Source organism: Platalea leucorodia (genome assembly GCF_965183815.1).
Source record: "Platalea leucorodia genome assembly, chromosome: 4".
NCBI classification, from domain to species: domain Eukaryota; kingdom Metazoa; phylum Chordata; class Aves; order Pelecaniformes; family Threskiornithidae; genus Platalea; species Platalea leucorodia.
In genome coordinates, this window is record NC_138826.1 from 123,093,173 (window position 1) to 123,110,126 (window position 16,954).

Sequence of the window (16,954 nt, forward strand, 5' to 3'; positions counted from 1 at the left end):
GAGAGGGATACCTTAGTTCTATGCACCTCCAATACCTCAAGCATGAGCCTTTCGTTATATTTTCTCTCCCCATCCAGCTGAGGAGGGGAGTGACAGAGCAGCTTTGGTGGGCACCTGGCATCCAGCCAGGGTCAACCCACCACAGCACTGAAAGGAAAAAGCTGTATTTTCACCATCTCTGAGTCTTTTCCTCCCAGTCTGACAAACACTGCGGTACCTGTGGCAGAGGCAGCTGAGCTTGGGCATCAATGCTGCTCAACAACTCATCTCTTGCACAAGCAGTGATCCAGTAACAAAAGCATCTTCCCCAATATTTGTACTAACCATATCAAAGGACAGCTCTGACCAAGCTTACGTTAGCTCCTTTTTCACCCCATAACTCAGTTCTCCCAAACTCTCTATGTTGTCCCCTTTAATTGCTTTACAGATAATTTGTTTGGATTGATACACACACTTCAGAGGTGCAGCAGCTGCACTTACGCTGCCGGGAGACAGGGGTTAATATTGCACAGTTCCATTTCCAGACTAACTGTACACAGCTTCACATCTAACTAGCTCTCAAATTTGGGGAAAGCTTGTACAAGGAAACCTATTCAACCTAGAACTGAAATCCAAAGGGTTTACAGCAATATCACTAAGTCCCTCCTAAGCTCAGTTACACTGGCAGTGACAGACTCAGTTATTCCTGAAGTGATGAGCAGAGGGAGGGCCAGGTATCAGGTACATTCAGCTCATCACTTTCCTTCATCAGGAATCACTGCAGCAGTGAAAACTTCTGCTTCAGAGAAGGGACGTGACCACAAGCAGCGGCACCTCCAGGCCATAGCTGCTCCTCTCCCGACCGAGCTGATCACGCCGCGCTTCCCAGCTCATGGGTCTTTGCTCCACACACTCCCCAAATTCAGTCTTGCAGAGGAAGCCGACACCTCCAGCCTCCACAGTTCCACTCTTCTTGAGGCTGCAAGTACCACCAGTTGACAGCAACATGCCTCTGATACTCCTCTCATCCACGGCTGCGACACCCTTGTTAGCACAGCTCCCGCAAGTTGGACAGAAGCGCTGACAAACTTTTCCATTTACGCATTTCAGGGCTGCCATCCCTGTTACCTCTCCCATAACCTGCCGTCCCCAGCACATTCTCTGAACTGGTGGTGGCTATGGTAGCCCCAAATCCACCATCAGTGGGTCACCTTCTCCTCACCCAGCACCTCAGGTGAGCAACCACGTTATCCATCCCAAGTCCAACCCCTGCTTCCTCTAAACGCCTTCCCCGCTGCCAGACCCAACTGCAGAAGCTCTGACCTCCACCCAAGGGGCCCTCCAGGACTTCCCCCTCCACAAGTACACATAGACACGTGGAGCAGCGGCAGCCCACAACCCCACAGCTCCCCAGCACACCAAAGGAAGGGGGAACTTGTTCCCCTCAGCACAGGAGGCACAAGCAGCCCTGTTTCTCCACGCACACACAGCCTATACCCACCCCCCAGGACACCCTCACTCCCCCTACCCTCTCCGCTCTGTGCGCCCCCCTTTCATCTCCCCCCCAGTACTTACAGATCCAGCAGCAGCACTGGCAGCCCCATCTCTGCACACACATCACTGCTGTCCTCCCTGCCACGTTACATCCTCCCTGCCCCACACGTAAGGCAGCAGAGGCCTCCGCATACACAGACTCACAACCCTGCAACCACACAGACAGCCTGAGCCTTTCCTTCTCTTCTCCCACTTGGTGTGAACTCACCCCTTCCACACTCCCACCCCAGCACAACCTCACCCCAAACCCAGCGAGGCCCTGGGCATCCTGCCCCCACCATCACTCCCAGCTCCTTCCGCACTTGCCACCTCAATGGCAGCGTTGGCTAACTCCAGTCCCCCACATATCCAGCCAAACCTCTTCCATATTGCACCTACACGAAGACACTCGCACCTCATGCCACGTGCACAAAAATTATCCCCAGCCCCATCCCTCCCGTTCTCCGTACACATATTCCACACCTCCCACATGCAGCCCCATCACCTTCCCACGTCCTGTGCACAACAGCTCCATCTCCCCCAAAAAACACTCCAGTGCATCCCTGCCTTCACACACTGCAGCCCCACATCCCCCATACACAGGTTCCCAGCCCCACAGTACCATCGCTTCCCCTTGTACGCATACATCCCCAGCCTCACGTATATGGCCCCATGCTGCCCTGCTACAGGTCAATCCCTGCCCACAGCCCCCTGCCCACCCCCATACATGTGCATCCCTGTCACCAGGCACTGCAGCCCCACGTCACCCCTGTACACATACATCCCTGATCCCACACAGCATAGTACATGTGCATCCCCCACCAGCATTAAAGCTCCACACCTCCCCTTCCACACATGGACCTCCAAGCCCCACAAACCACTGCCCCCTTACACATATATACCCAATCCAGAGGACTCCAGCCCCAGCAATACCGTTTCCAGCAACACCTCTTTCTCCCCATGCAGGTGACTCCACTTGTCCCAGGCACAGCTCTTGGACCCCATGCACCGCAGCTCCATCTCTTCACTCCTTAAACACCTCCCATGGCAGGGGTTAACACCTACTGCCTCCCTGCCCCATACACCCAGCCCAAACCCTGCGCCCTACAGCTTCAGCACTTCCCCTTGTGCCCACATCCTGGACCCCACACACACCTCCCCACCTGCAGCGGGCCGCCACAGCCTCCTCAGCATTCCCACCAGGGCACAGATCCTGACCCAGAGATGAGCCCGGACAACATAGCATAGAATCATTAAGGCTGGAAAAGACCCTTAAGATCATCGAGTCCAACTGTTAACCTAGCACTGCCAAGTCCACCACTAAACCATGTCCTCAAGCACCACGTCTACCCATTTTTTAAACGGCTCCAGGGATGGAGACTCAACCACTTCCCTGGGCAGCCTGGTCCAATGCCTGACAGCCCTTTCAGTGAAGAAGTTTTTCCTAATATCCAACCGAAGCCTCCCCTGGCGCAGCTTGAAGCTGTTTCCTCTTGTCCTATCGCTTGTTACTGGGGAGAAGAGACCGACCCCCACCTCGCTACAACCTCCTTTCAGGCAGTTGTAGAGAGCAATAAGGTCTCCCCTAAGCCTCCTCTTCTCCAGACTAAACAACCCCAGCTCCCTCAACCACTCCTCCTAAGACTTGTTCTCTAGACCCTTCATCAGCTTCGTTGCCCTTCTCTGGACGCGCTCCAGCACCTCAATGTCCTTCTTGTAGTGAGGGGCCCAAAACTGAACACAGTACTCAAGGTGCGGTCTCACCAGTGCCAAGCAGCAGCATCACATCTTCTCATGCACACATACCAACCAGCAAGAGGGTTGGCTGCCCCTTCTCCAGTACACCCCCCTCCCAGATTCAGAACACTACAGCCCAGCAGCAGGGCCAACAGTCCCATCTCCCCCTCCTGTATCACACACCCTAGTACCCTGCATACTGTAGCCAGAAAAAGGGGGGCAGCAGCCCCATCTCCCCACGCTCCAAACCCACTGCCTCAGAGCTCTGTTTCCCCCAAGTCCACAGCCCCAACTCCTCACCCATACCCACACCCCAGCCCCACTGCCCACCCCTCCCTCGCCCTAGAGCCCCTGTGCACCAGTACTACCCCATGGCTCCCCCCCTTCTCCTCTCAGCTCCCTGCACTGCTCCACAACCCAGCTCCCCTTGATCTTCCCCCAGTGGGAGAACCCCACAGTCCACCTCCCCACAGCCCCCACCACTGCCTCACAGCCTCATCTCCCCATACCCTCACCTCCCTGCTACAGACCGCTTCCCCATGCTCTCTCCCTACAGAGCTGCCCCACAAGCCACCTCCCCATGCCACCACAACACTGCCCCACAGCCTGGTCTCCCCCATGCACACACCTCGCACCCGCTGCCCCACAGCCCACATCTCCACAACCCTCCCTCTACAAAGCACCCCCCAGCCCCCAGCCCTGCCCTACAGCCTCTCACCCCACAGCTGCCCTCTCCATGCCTCCACAGTGCTGCCCCACCGCCTTCCTCCCCACAGACTCCCCTCCCCACGGCCCACAGCACTGCTCCACACCCTCCCTTCACAGAACGGCCGAGGCCGGCAGGGACTTACGGTGGTCACTTGGTCCAGACCCCTGCTCAAGCAGGGCCACCCACAGCCGGCTTCCCAGCACCGCGTCCAGGCGGCAACGACTACGTCCCTTGCCGCAGCCCCTCTCCCCACAGCGCTGCCCCCCAGACCCCGGCCCGGCCCGCACTCACAGAGCTCGCAGTAGCGGTGGCAGCCCCGGCCCAGCCCCTGCAGGTACCGCTGCAGCACGTCGGTGAGGAGATCGCAGGCCGAAACCTGCACTGAGTCCCAACCCAACGCCTGGCAAATCTGCGCCACCGACACCCGCAACAGCCACCGCGAGTAGGTCTCGCACATGCCGGCTCGGCTCGGCGCGGCGCCGCCCGGGCCCGCCGCCCGCCCTGGGCCGGGAGGGCCGAGGGAGGCTCACGCACAGCCCGCCGCCGCCGCCATCTTGGCGCCGCGCCTCCCCGCCGCCCGCGTCAGGCCGCGCCGTTCCAGCGCCGAGCGCATCGAGCGGGACGCGTCGCATCGAGTGCTCGGCCGTCGGCAGAGCGGCGGCGCGGGCCTTGGCGCGAAGCGGCTCGAGTTCGCCCAAAAAACCCCGAAATCGGAGTTTCCTACAGCGGTGTGAGGAAAAGTTGGTGTCGGGCGGCCTTTCGGAGGGCCCTGGGCTGGGCTGGGCTTCCCCAGGGGCGAGGGACCGCCGCTGCCCCCTTTCCTCGCCTGAAGCAGCCGAGCAGGGCCCGTACCCGTGAGGCACTGGAGCAGAACCCGGGCGCATCATTTAAACCAGCAACAACGCCACGTGTTACCAAAAAAGCTGAAAATTCTTGGTCAAAACAGTTTATCCGAAGCCCTGTTTGATTTTCTTTTCTTTTTCCTTTTCAGCTGGATGGAGGAGGCAGATGTCAGCCGGCGCTGGGTTTCCCCTCCACCTAACGCATCCCCACAGACGTCAAACGTTTGCTGACAAGACCTTGCCATTAAATCTTCCCTCTTGAGTGAAGCCCTTTAATTACTCTTCACGCTAATCCTGTCAGTTGGTCACTTTTTGGTTTGGAGATGGCGGTTTCGGGCTGTCGGGTCCCACTCCACAGCCGTACGGCCTCGCCACGTGTGTTGTCATATGTGTCACACGTATGGCCAACACCGTGTCAGGTTTGCTTGGGAGCAACCTCCTGCGCTCAGGTGGGAGTTGGAGGATTAGTTCTGTGCTGTGAGGAACGGGAATGTGAGAAAAGGGAGAGGACATTTTAGTATAACAGAGAAAATCCTTTGACAGTGAAGAGACTTAAGGACACAGGAAGGAGCCTGATTTAAGACACTAAAACAAAATTGACTTTAATGCCAGACGACTTGTAGGGGATATTTCTACTTTGCAGAAAAAAAAAGGCTAATTTGTTACATTTCTCTCCTTTCTAATGTCAGTAATTCCTCCAGACCTAATTAAAAGAAGACTTTTGTGAATCTCTTCTGCAGCTGCAGTTTTTTGCACCTGGTGGAACAACAACAACAACAACAAAAAAATTTAAGAGCCAGTACGAGCCAAATCGAAGGGAAGTTTGGGGGATCTTTTGAGAAAGCAGAACCTTGCAAGGTCACCGATATGTAGGTAGGTATATAAATAATTACATACAAGGCCAAGATTGCCTAGGCAGTAGAAACATCAACTTTGGGAACAGATGTAGCAAAATTGGCAACAATGAGGAAAAAATGTTTATGGGTGAGTTGTTTATTTGGGATAAAAGCAAGCAGGGAAAGGATGAAACTGTGGTGGCAAAAAGGAGGATCCAGAAACAAAAATAATGGTTACAGAGTGGTGTGGGAGGTAGAACGAGGAGCAACGGAGCTGTTAGGCAGTGGTGGCTGTGTATACACCAATACCACAAGTGCTAAACTGTAACTTGGTAATTGTGTGTAACTAATCGGAGCGTGAAGGACAGCATTGTAAATAATAGCAGTCTGTTATTGTAAGTTAATTAGTTCACAAATTAGCTCTTTGATTTATTAGATGGTTAGTAGCGTGTTAATTACTCAATAAACAGCCCAGTCTCTTGTATCAGTCACATCTCAAGTCTGCACCCTGAGGAGAGGGGAGCTGGACGCATGACTAAGTCCTGCAGCTCATCGTTTGTCAGGGCAGGTGGATCTTTGCTCACTCCCTTCAGTCCCTGGAGAAACTTTGTGCAGTTTTGAACTGGCATCACATTTCCTGTCTTAGAAACGTATTTTTTTGAGTGCTCTGGAAAGCTGCAAATGGACAGGCCCCCTTTTTGAAACTTCACAAGTGTTCTCAAGGGAATTAACGTGCAGTTTTGGCACACTCCCCCACAGCATCCTTGTCTCTAAATTGGAGAGATACGGATTTGACGGGTGGACTGTTCAGTGGATGAGGAATTGGTTGGATGGTCGCATCCAGAGGGTAGTGGTCAACAGCTCAATGTCCAGATGGAGAACAGTGACGAGTGGTGTCCCTCAGGGGTCCGTACTGGGGCCAGCGCTGTTTAATATCTCCATCAACGACACAGACAGTGAGATCGAGTGCACCCTCAGCAGGTTTGCAGGTGACACCAAGCTGAGTGGTGCAGTCGACACGCCTGAGGGACGGGATGCCATGCAGAGGGACCTGGGCAGGCTGGAGAGGGGGGCCTGGGTGAACCTCATGGGGTTCAACAAGGACAAGTGCAGGGTCCTGCACCTGGGTCGGGGCAACCCCCGGTATCAGCACAGGCTGGGGGATGAAGGTGGAGAGCAGCCCTGAGGAGAAGGACTTGGGGGTACTGGTGGATGAAAAGCTGGACATGAGCCGGCAATGTGCTCTCACAGCCCAGAAAGCCAACCGCACCCTGGGCTGCATCCCCCGCAGCGTGGCCAGCAGGGCGAGGGAGGGGATTCTGCCCCTCTGCTCTGCTCTGGGGAGACCCCACCTGGAGCCCTGCATCCAGCTCGGGGGTCCTCAGCACGGGAAGGACAGGGAGCTGTTGGAGCGGGGCCAGAGGAGGCCACAAAAACGATCAGAGGGATGGAGCACCTCTGCTGTGAGGAAAGGCTGAGAGAGCTGGGGTTGTTCAGCCTGGGGAAGAGAAGGCTGTGGGGAGACCTCATTGCGGCCTTTCAGTACTTAAAGGGGGCCTACAAGAAAGATGGGGACAGACTTTTAATAGGCCCTGTTGCGACAGGACAAGGGGTCATGGTTTTAAACTAAAAGAAGGTAGATTTAGACTAGATCTAAGGAAGAAATTTTTTCCACTGAGGGTGGTGAAACACTGGCAGAGGTTGCCCAGAGAGGTGGGAGATGCCCCATTGCTGGAAACATTCAAGGTCAGGTTGGACGGGGCTCTGAGCAACCTGATCTGGTTGTAGATGTCCCTGTTTACGGCAGGGGGTTTGGACTAGATGGCCTTTAAAGGTCCCTTCCAACACAAACTATTTTATGATTTTATGAACATGGAATTCAAGGACTTGGAAAGAACTTCCCTCTGCGGACATGCTACTCCTTAGCTGCATCAACCTGACCTGGGCCGCGTACAGGATACTCCTTTGTGTCTTGAAAGGGGGAAGAAGGGAAGGCTGGAGGTTGCAGAAAGGCTTTCCTTGCTTATCAGAAGAATTAAGGGACACGCGTGGGGAGCGGGAACAGTCAGACGGGCTGGGGACAGCAGGAGGGTCCCTGATGGACCCAGCTGGCGTGGCACACGGCCGCCGAACCAGGCAGCTCGCCCAGGGCCAACGCGGCCGTTTCCCCTTTGCCAACCATTTCAAACAGACCAGCGTTTCCGTGCTCAGCGTGACCCACGTCATCCCTCTCATCGGGGGTGACGGCAACGGGTGGCTGCCTGCCCCGCTGAGCCCAGCGGCCGCGCGCTCTGCCCTGCACGGCGGTGAGAGCAGGCCAGGCAGCCACGAAAACTGGGACGTTGTGGGAAAGCTTTGGCCCTATGGGTACAGACCTTGGTTCACGTGCCACCGGGACAGGAATTAGCATTAGAAAGCCAGCAGTAGCCTAAGTTATTCTTTAACGGGGATGTAATTTCGCATGGAAGAGAACTGAGAGGATGGATAAATTTACAGAGGAAGAGAGGAACATAAATCGTCAGGATTACCTCAAAAAAAAAAAATGGAAGTTTAAACAATGGGGCTAACTCTCAACTTTAACAGAGTAAATTATAATCTGTCGTTTTAGGCTTGTAGTTTCAAAGCAGTGTTTTGCACGCTTAGGTAGAAAAGGAAACAAGACAAAGTGTGATTTAAAAGAGGTTCTAAATATAAATAAATTATGCTTTAAAGAATTAGAGGCTCAAGGTTGTGAACTAGGAGCGGCGTAATACATCAGGGACTTGTACGCACAACATCCAGGGGCTGGTTCGTCTTCCCACGTTTTAGCACTCCCTGAATTCACCCGTTCTAACCCATCTGCCACTCCAGTTGTGTGAATAACAGCAGCATTAGAACTGTAGTTCCTTAAAAGAACTCGCGCGAAGGGTTTTCTAAATCCGTAACAGATCTGCTCCGACGTGGTCTCGTTTTCCCTAAATCTCAGCTCAGGTCCCGATATCGCTTCCCTTCTTACCCGCGCACACAAAGCTGCAGGGCATCACCACATCCCTTCGTTAAGCCAACAAGTTGCCTCTGAGGAAACAGATCAGCTCAAGCTCAGGACTTGATTGTGGGGTTCCTAGACCTAGGTTCCTAGACTTAGGTCCAGCTCAAGCCAACAGCAGCCTGAGCAAGCAGGTGGCTGCGCACGCCTGTCCCTCTGTCACATTCCGACGGCTTTGAAGCTCAAGGCCATTTCCATTCTCTTCAGGTCTCTTCTGCAAACCCTCTTCCCGTTTCCATCCCGTACATTCCCGAGCCCTTCGAGGCCCTTGTTTTGTCTACCAGAACGAGAGCGACAGCTTGCTACTTCTGTGGTTACGCTGCACCACCACCATTTCTTTTCTAGGCTTTTGCTATACTCTTTTTTACGTTTTATCCATTCTCACATTTCCATTGTGCCCAGCGAGGGCCGAGAACTGCGGTGTTCCTGTATTTTATAGCATGCAAATATATAGACACACGCTGACCATGACAAAACCAGCGTGCATTCTAAATAAACACTGAAATGACTCGTAACCAGATCAGTTCAGAATACGAACATCTAGAAATAGCAGTAATGTGGTATTCAAATGCGATCAAGGATCAGTGGTATGCCAGTCTCCTCCTTCAGCACACGGTACCGCGTACGTAACAAACCAACACTTGGAAACCCAAGGTGAAGACCGGCAATCGCTTCCACTCTTCAAAGAAACCCCCGCTTACGTGTTTTGCGTGCCAGATACATTACAAAATGTAGAGCACAGCTTTGAAAAAAAAATTATGTTTCAAAGAGTAACCAAGTCAAACCCAGAAATTTCGACACCAAGAGCATTTGTTTCATGTAGGTGGTTTATTGTAAGAATTTACAGATTTCTGGGGCTTTGCCACTTCTTCACAAAATAACAGAGCAGTCTTGTTAACACAGACACAGGCAGGTTAAACCACATGCTCAGAAGAGCTCTTCTTTACCTGTAAGGAAAATTGAAGCAAATTAAAAACCCTTCTTTTTAAAAAAAAAAAAAAAAAAAAAAGAAACACCGAACTTTTATCTCCTCCAATCTGAATACTTCAGCTCATTCATCTTCCTTACTCTGTCCCCCCCAAAAACTCTCTATTAAGTCTATTTTGCCTTGAAGTTTTACATTTTCAATACGCTTATATTGCTACAGAAACCTCTTCATGTACAGGGTCTTACACACAGACATTTTTAAGCCGTTGCATAAGGTCAAGGCACTACGAAAAAAATTAAAACAGTAACTGCAAGGGAGTCCAATGACCCAGAGCTGTTCAAAAAAATGACAGAAAACCGTGTCAAATGTGGACATACGCTGCCACGGACATATTTTGCTTTAAATTATTGGCGCTTAACTTTGTGTTCAGAGAGATTCACACTAGGAATGGGCAGCTTCCCAGCTCTTTGGGAAGAGAAGTTTGACCAACGCCACTGAATTCCAACTTCCTCATTTGACTTCAAGATTGTCTGTGTTAATTTATTTTAAAACACAATCTAGTTTCTATTTCATAACTTTACCTCTTGGATTTGGCTGAACCGCTTTTTCCGATTAATCCCTGGTTATGGTATTATGAGAAAAAAACAGAACAAGCAGGTTAGGAAGCAACTCATGCAAATTCAGGCAAAACTACGCACGTATTTATGACCGCAGATGTATTGTGAGGAGCACAATACAGCACGTAACTGCAATATCCTCCGTATTCCAGGCATTTTGTAAACACACAGGATATTAACGCATGTATTTGCATCCGAGTCCAGCGCAAATTTTTAGCTGTTAGATGTAATACGCGCTAGCTACACGCAGTTACACATTGTGGTCTAAGCCCACATGTTTGTAACCTGCAGTAGACACTTTCACAAAATTTCTTTCTCAGGGAAATAAGCAAAATACTGAACTTGAAGTAAAATACACATTCAGTATCAACAGACCCTGGAAATTCCCTCCTTCTTCCAACCCCACCCCCAAACTCTCAGCTTCTGACCACCACCACAGGCTGAGTTATCCAAAAGCATTTCGGTCGCCGGAGTTGCCCCCCCATCCGACACCAGCGGGCTGTGTGAGCAGGCGAAGCCCAGGTGGAAGGGAGGAGGGGGGAAATCCACTCAAAGCCAAAAAGGAGGAAAACCACTGCCTGTTCAGGCAAGGCTGTGTGATGAGGCCAAAGATCTATTTTACCAGCTTTTTAACTTTTATCTGGCCAAAAAAAGACTGCCAAACGTCACGCTTGTTAGTAGAACTGCGCAAGCTGAAAACCTGGGGGTCGTGCCATGGGCTGTCCTCCCTTCGGTTTTAGGACCTACGTGCCCTAACCTTCCCCCGTAACCTGACCGAAGCAGGACGTGCGAGCGTTACGTGACTTTGCAACGACTCCCGTTTCACGTTTATACAGGTACTCACAGAGCAGCAGCACCAGAGATGATCTCAATAAGCTCCTTGGTAATGACGGCTTGACGGGTACGGTTGAACGTCAAGGTCAATTTGTCAATCATCTCAGCTAGAAAAAATTAAGGTTGGATTTTAAACATATAATAAGTACTCCAATACAGATAAAGAGAGGCTGTGTGAACAGAATACCAAATAGTCTTGCAAATCCACGCAAACGATCAAGAGGCTTACTGCACCGTTCATTTTTTCCCCCTACAGATAACACTATTAGCAGACAATCTAGAAACTTGATAATTTGGCTTGAGGCATCAGAGTTAAACATCTGAAGAACAGCTGACAGACTAGTAAATACCATGGTATGACATCGTTTGCTTTAACATAACACAAGCATGCATTATTTGCCTTTAAATTAGATTTCACTGTCAATTAAGTACATTGGCATTTCCTTCAAGTTACTGCTGGTTTGGCAAAGGCAGCCAGATTTTTTTGATTTTTTTCGATTGTTTTTTAAACGCAGAAGGTATCATCTCTTTCTCTCAAGGCAAGGCGGTCAGCAGAGAGCCGCTAACCTACAGTTCCAGGTAGCCCAACTGCATATCACATCAGCTTCACTCAGTCGCCAGTATCCTTTACACGACACTGCCTTCTTAGGACCGAGGTCTTATCGCCATGCCACGTTACAAGCTGTTAGCTGGCTCCCACGAACACCAACTGCGTGCGCTCTGCTCTGCACCCAGCTTGGACACCTTCCAGGAATACTTGTATGTTCTCAGCTTGTTGCATGACAGGTGGTAAAGTATTTAACCACTGTTTCAGTTTCCCCACCTTTAAATTGGTGCAGTACTAATTACATCGGGCTCACAAGTACATACAGGTTTATAAGAATTTTGGAAATCCTCAGACCAGCCACATGAGAAGAGCGTAAAGAATTTTTGGCCATTAGAAGACTAGTTTAGTATTTCATATTCTTATGAAAGAATCTGTTATTTCACTTCCAGTTACCTAGTCTTGTTTCTCACATACTTGACAGCAATCCCTCTTTCCAAGGACTAAGTAAGGTTCATGCGTTCAGAAAAGAATCCCAGTTGGACTGGCTCAAAAAAACCAGACTCAAAATGGAATTAAGAGAGAAACCAGCTCATTTCTTATAATTTTAGAAACAAAGAATTACACAAAGGGAGGTCAGTATTTTCACGCTAAACTACTGAAGTCCTGGGAAGCCCACTGTGTAGACTTACACGCATTTTTGCTAGCGTTGTCCATAGCGGTCATCCTAGCACTCTGCTCGCTGGTGGTGGATTCTTTCAGGGAGTAGTACAGAATATTTGCTAGTGTAAATTCCTGGTAGTTTCTCAGCACATCAGCATCAATATCATCATAGATACTTAGGCTTTCTGTAAAATATGAAAGAGCAGACATGGAGAAATCCAAGATATACTACTTCTAGCAAAACAATACAATGCCATGCGAAAAACTACTAGGCTAGCCTGTTTCTCTACTGAAGGCAGTGCAGAGGGATTTTCTCTATGCACTATGCGTACTTTCATAACAAAATTTTAAGTAGCAGAGAGATTAAGTATTTTGTGTGTTTTCATTCAGTTTAATACTAGGAAAGTCAGACTCTGACCAAGGCCAAATACATTATCGGTGTATTATGTTTCATCTTCCCATACGATGTTGCAGAAGCATTCTGGGGTATTTTTACTGAGTAGTGCAAAGTCCCTCAATGCCCAGGCCGTTCGGTGCTGAAAACACTCGAACTGACAGAGTCTGGCATATGCACAATTCTTGCTTGAGAGCGAATCTCAAACCAAAATTAGTATGACCTTTCTTTTTAACCTCCCTGCCCCACAGCATCTTCACAGGTCAGCCTTGGACCACCAAGATAAAACAACCTGGTAAACTTGTGACACGTGTAGCATAACAGCATAATACGGAGTTTTAATACCATATTCCCGTGTTCAGAGTACTTTTTCTGTGATTTATCGCTTCACATAACTGTTTCTCTAGTTCCCTACTTACCAGAACCAGCAACTGTTTCAAGGGAGAAGATCGGTTTTTCATCGGTCTTGTAGGAGATGACAGACCTGTATAAAAACAGCGTAACAGGCTCGCTTCAGTTCAACTAAATTGACTGTTTAAAATCAAAGTAGAATAGGCAACTTCTGGCCTTCCAATTCCACAAAGTTCTGCGATAATACTGATGAAGAGATCTCAGATACCAGGTGGATATAATGAAGTGCTGACTGTAAATATAACAGCACCCACTATACAAGTAAAAAGAGAATTCCGACCACAGCTATTATAAAAAAAAACAACGGCTCTTCAAACGTGACAAAATGCACTCCCTCCTCAAGCAATAACGTAAACGTAACATTCACAGTCAGTTTTCATATTACTCCATCGGGCCAACGTGCTCTTTGAAGCCTTCTACCCGATATTTTTCCAGTGCAGTTTCAGTTTAACCTTACCTGAACCGATTGTAGATGACAGAGCCTTCATCGAATTCATACCCAGAGTTCAACAACTCCGAGGCGATGATGGAAGCATCTCCAAAGCTCGGAGGTCTCCGTCCCACTTCTTTGAATGTCAGCAGGAAGTAATTGCTATGTGTCCTGCAGTGACATCAACTCTGTGTTAGAACCAAGCGGATGCTCTAATATACAACTACGTGGCAGCAAGACTTACTTACTAGTGCAACTTACTAGTGTTCAGAAGTAAGCATTTTACTGAATTAGGGTCTGAGAGAAATTTTGCTTTTTTTCAGTTGAATTATTATGATAGCTTCAATGATAAACACGCACGTGCAACAGCACCAGTGTTGCTAGCTTTCAGACCTTTATTTCAAAAATATAATAGTGCTGTGCAGCAGTTCCATGAATGTCCAGATGATCAAAACCCCTTTTAGCATATTTGCAGATTTTTTTTTTTTAAAGGGGCTTGAATTTCGCACAGTTCCATTAAATGCAATTGCCTCTGGATGCCACACAGCTTTCTGAGCACTCCTGAAATTCCTACCGTGGAAAACAAACAAAAGCACCACACCAAACCCTTCTCTTTTTTACCTCTGAAGCAGGCTTCTGATCTTGTCACCTACTCCAACCACCATAACTTCTTTCCCTGCGTTTGAGAGGTTGGTGATCTCGTTCTTCAAGGTTTTAGCAATAGACGTGTGGATAGCACCACACAGACCTCGGTCAGAGGACACACCAATAAGGAGGTGCTTCTTCTTGTCCTCAGGTGCCTTTATTTCTGCTTTCTCATAGAGAGCTAAAAAAAAAAGATGGGTAAGTTTTTCAAGGGTGCCAGGAAGCAAATAGGTCATATCAAAATACCCTGGACTTATTCTAACTAAAACTATTTCTAAAGGGGCTCCAAATCTCAGCCAGATTAATTTTCTCTCCCTCATAATCATTCAAGTTTGCATGTGATCTGACCAGAGGTGACAAAGAAACAACTCAAAGCCAGCCAGATCTCTGCACCGGCGATCACACAATCGGTGTCATTACTTAGTTAAGTTCACTGTGCGAGCCCACTGCCTCAGGAGCTCGCGCAGCCCAAGAGCTCACAGGGAGGTCTGGCAGTAGCCGTAGATGCTACAGAGATAGGACGCAATTCCATTAACAGATAGAAGCAGGCCAGAAATTCCGAGTTGGGGTGCTTTTACGACTAACAAAAACAACCATGCAGCCACATATAGTTAAAGAAAGTAATCAGAAATCATAATGAATGTCACATTAGAACTCTTAAAAATGGCTACCCATAAATTACTTATAAGGAATACTCAAGGTGACAGTGACCTAGAGTTATCAATTCTTTTGGAAAAAATCTACCAAAAGGTTAAAAAAGCCTAAGCATTTTATCACCACCATGAAAGCCTTCCTCTTCCATTCCCACATCACACAGCGCAAGAGTCTTCTCTCACCCAGCGCTCCTGTCCCATAGACCCTAGCAGGCTTCAGCTCCCTCTCAGCTCTCGCATATTTTGCTGCAGAAACCATCTTCATGGACTTTGTAATTTTCTGAATGTTCTTGATGGACTTCAAGCGCCTGGTAACTATAAGGTTAATAGTTGAAGGTCATGGGCTGTACTGGGCATAATGACATCAAAAACAAGCAATAAAATGCTGGCAACCACCATCCAAAAATATCTTGCCAAGTTCCTCAAAGAAGAAACAAAATAAATAAACAAACAATGCACAAATAAACCTCATGAAAGACATGCCCTTAGTACTTACAGTAAGAAAGCAGTAAGAGTAGTCATCTGGCTAACCCAAATGCATCTTTACCAGGGGCATGTCTTTCCCCCCAGACATAACATTCATTTAATATTTAGCCCAACATAAGATCTATTTACTATTCTCTTTCCTTCCACTTCTACCTGTTTCACAAATATATCATTTGAGACACACTGTCACCTTTTCCTAGATGGCAAGGGGGGCAAACAAACCAACCAAAAAGACCCCATACTATAAAGAGACAGAATAAACTTCCTGGTCTGTTTTGTTTGTGGTAAAATGAGATTTATAAAAACACTGATGCAAAAAGAAAACAAAACAGGTGGCCTATAGACAAGCACAATTCCAAGGCAATATCCCTCTATAAGAACCTCCAAGGAACGGCTTAAAGAAGCATTATCAAAGTGAAGCCATTCAGTCAACCTTTTTTCCCCCAACGTTGAATAAATACCCAGGGAAATAAACATAACAGAAAATAAATTCATTCTTAAAGGTGAGCAAAAATCTGTTTTAGCACACATGATAAAGTTATTTTTAAAATACGTTTGAGTAAAACTATATTGGTTTGCTGAGATGACATCTAAATTAACGCTGAAAACATTTTAAGCAATGCCTTTTCCGAAGGACACTTGTTTCACATAACAAGTGCTAAAAGCTCATGCGTCAATGTTGCAGTGTATCACAATTAGTTTATCCGACAGAGGCCAACCAAAATTATATCTTAACATATGGTTTTCCTGCAACACTTCCCCTCTCTCAAAGGCAAACAAAAGCAGTACTTACTGTCTTTCAGAGTTGCCATATTCCTGACTTGGCCCCTGAAAATGAATGCAGAAGAAATGAGGATAGTTCACCAGCTCTCCAGCAAACCGACACCCATCAAGGGCACATCCCTTTCAGAGGGGTGACAATTTTGTTCCTTAAAAAGAATCTGTGTGGCAGGGACAAGCCACTCTAAACCAAGCCTTGTATGCATACCTTCCATCCTTCCCCACCTCTCCTCGATCACTTAATCCATTGCCTCGGATAATGGCACGATGCAAACGAGGGCCAGACAACAAGGCATCAGAAGGGTACAACTTTCAAAAACCGCAGCTGTTCTTTTAAAAATGATTAAAACGAAGCAGAAGAGGCTAAACCATTTCCTGACAAGAGCAGAGTCTCCTTGCACGCCCTGTCACCTACGAAGCTCTCCTTTTGAGCCCTCCTGCCTCGCCCATTCACCCCCCGGCCGTCCTTTCCGTACGAGCTCCCGTCCCCCCATGCCCCCGGGAGACCTCTTCCCCTCAGCCTCACGGGCACCGCTCCTCCAGCCACACCGCAGCCCACAGCACCTCAGGGGCTGGGTCGGGCGGCGGCCCCGCCGCCCCTGGGCGCCGCGGGGCTGAGGGGAGCGGCGGCCCCTCAGCCCCCCGCGGCCGGCCCCAACGGCGGGGCCGCCCCGCCGCTTGCCGCCACCTCCGGGACGCGTCCCCCCGTCCCCACAGGCCCCTTCCCGGCCCGCAGCCCCGCCCGTTACCATTGCGGCTGGTAAAGCGCGACGGCGGCCCCCCGGGCGAACATGGCGGCGCCTCCACCACAGCCCCGCTGAAGGTCAGCGCCGCCGCAGCGCGCATGCGCGCAGCCGGGCCCGGCGGGGGGCGGGAAGTGCTTCCGGGAGGCGGGAGGTCACTTCCGG

General features: G+C 49.4%; 2 protein-coding genes across 9 annotated transcripts in view; both read right to left on the reverse strand.

The window, feature by feature from the left end:
* TAF3 (TATA-box binding protein associated factor 3) overlaps positions 1 to 4,517 on the reverse strand; it is a 117,264-nt gene extending 112,747 nt beyond the window's left edge. For 3 of the 4 annotated variants that reach the window (XR_014228075.1, XR_014228076.1, XM_082310819.1), the window contains exon 1: positions 4,250 to 4,517. Coding sequence is in view for 1 of the 4 variants with exons in the window: in XM_082310819.1 (XP_082166945.1) it covers positions 4,250 to 4,415 (166 nt within the window). In the remaining 3 variants the exon portion in view is untranslated. The remainder of the gene's footprint in view (positions 1 to 4,249) is intronic. The other variant, XM_082310824.1, reaches the window with a different exon arrangement.
* Positions 4,518 to 9,470: 4,953 nt separating this feature from the next.
* On the reverse strand, positions 9,471 to 16,899 carry ATP5F1C (ATP synthase F1 subunit gamma). 5 transcript variants are annotated; one of them, XM_082309425.1, is made up of 10 exons: positions 16,796 to 16,898; positions 16,060 to 16,094; positions 14,964 to 15,095; positions 14,104 to 14,308; positions 13,510 to 13,653; positions 13,061 to 13,125; positions 12,277 to 12,432; positions 11,051 to 11,147; positions 10,171 to 10,208; positions 9,471 to 9,608 (listed from the first exon to the last, which is right to left on the reverse strand). In XM_082309425.1, the coding sequence occupies exons 1-9, from the start codon at positions 16,837 to 16,839 to the stop codon at positions 10,202 to 10,204; spliced, it is 885 nt and encodes a 294-aa protein (XP_082165551.1). In that variant the 5' UTR covers positions 16,840 to 16,898; the 3' UTR covers positions 9,471 to 9,608; positions 10,171 to 10,201. The 5 variants fall into 5 exon arrangements, with proteins under 5 accessions (XP_082165551.1, XP_082165553.1, XP_082165555.1 ...); XM_082309427.1 differs by lacking the exon at positions 10,171 to 10,208; XM_082309426.1 differs by lacking the exon at positions 9,471 to 9,608 and having other exon boundaries at positions 9,631 to 10,208.
* Between the last annotated feature and the right edge of the window lie 55 nt (positions 16,900 to 16,954).

Excerpts from the sequence above, each read along its gene's own strand:
- ATP5F1C (XM_082309425.1), bottom strand. The coding sequence starts at position 16,839 with ATGTTCGCCCGGGGGGCCGCCGTCGCGCTTTACCAGCCGCAATG. Across the intron at positions 13,126-13,509 it reads GTCATCTACAATCGGTTCAG|GTCTGTCATCTCCTACAAGA; the intron begins GTAAGGTTAAAC and ends GTTTTTATACAG. Across the intron at positions 12,433-13,060 it reads TGAAACAGTTGCTGGTTCTG|AAAGCCTAAGTATCTATGAT; the intron begins GTAAGTAGGGAA and ends CATATTTTACAG.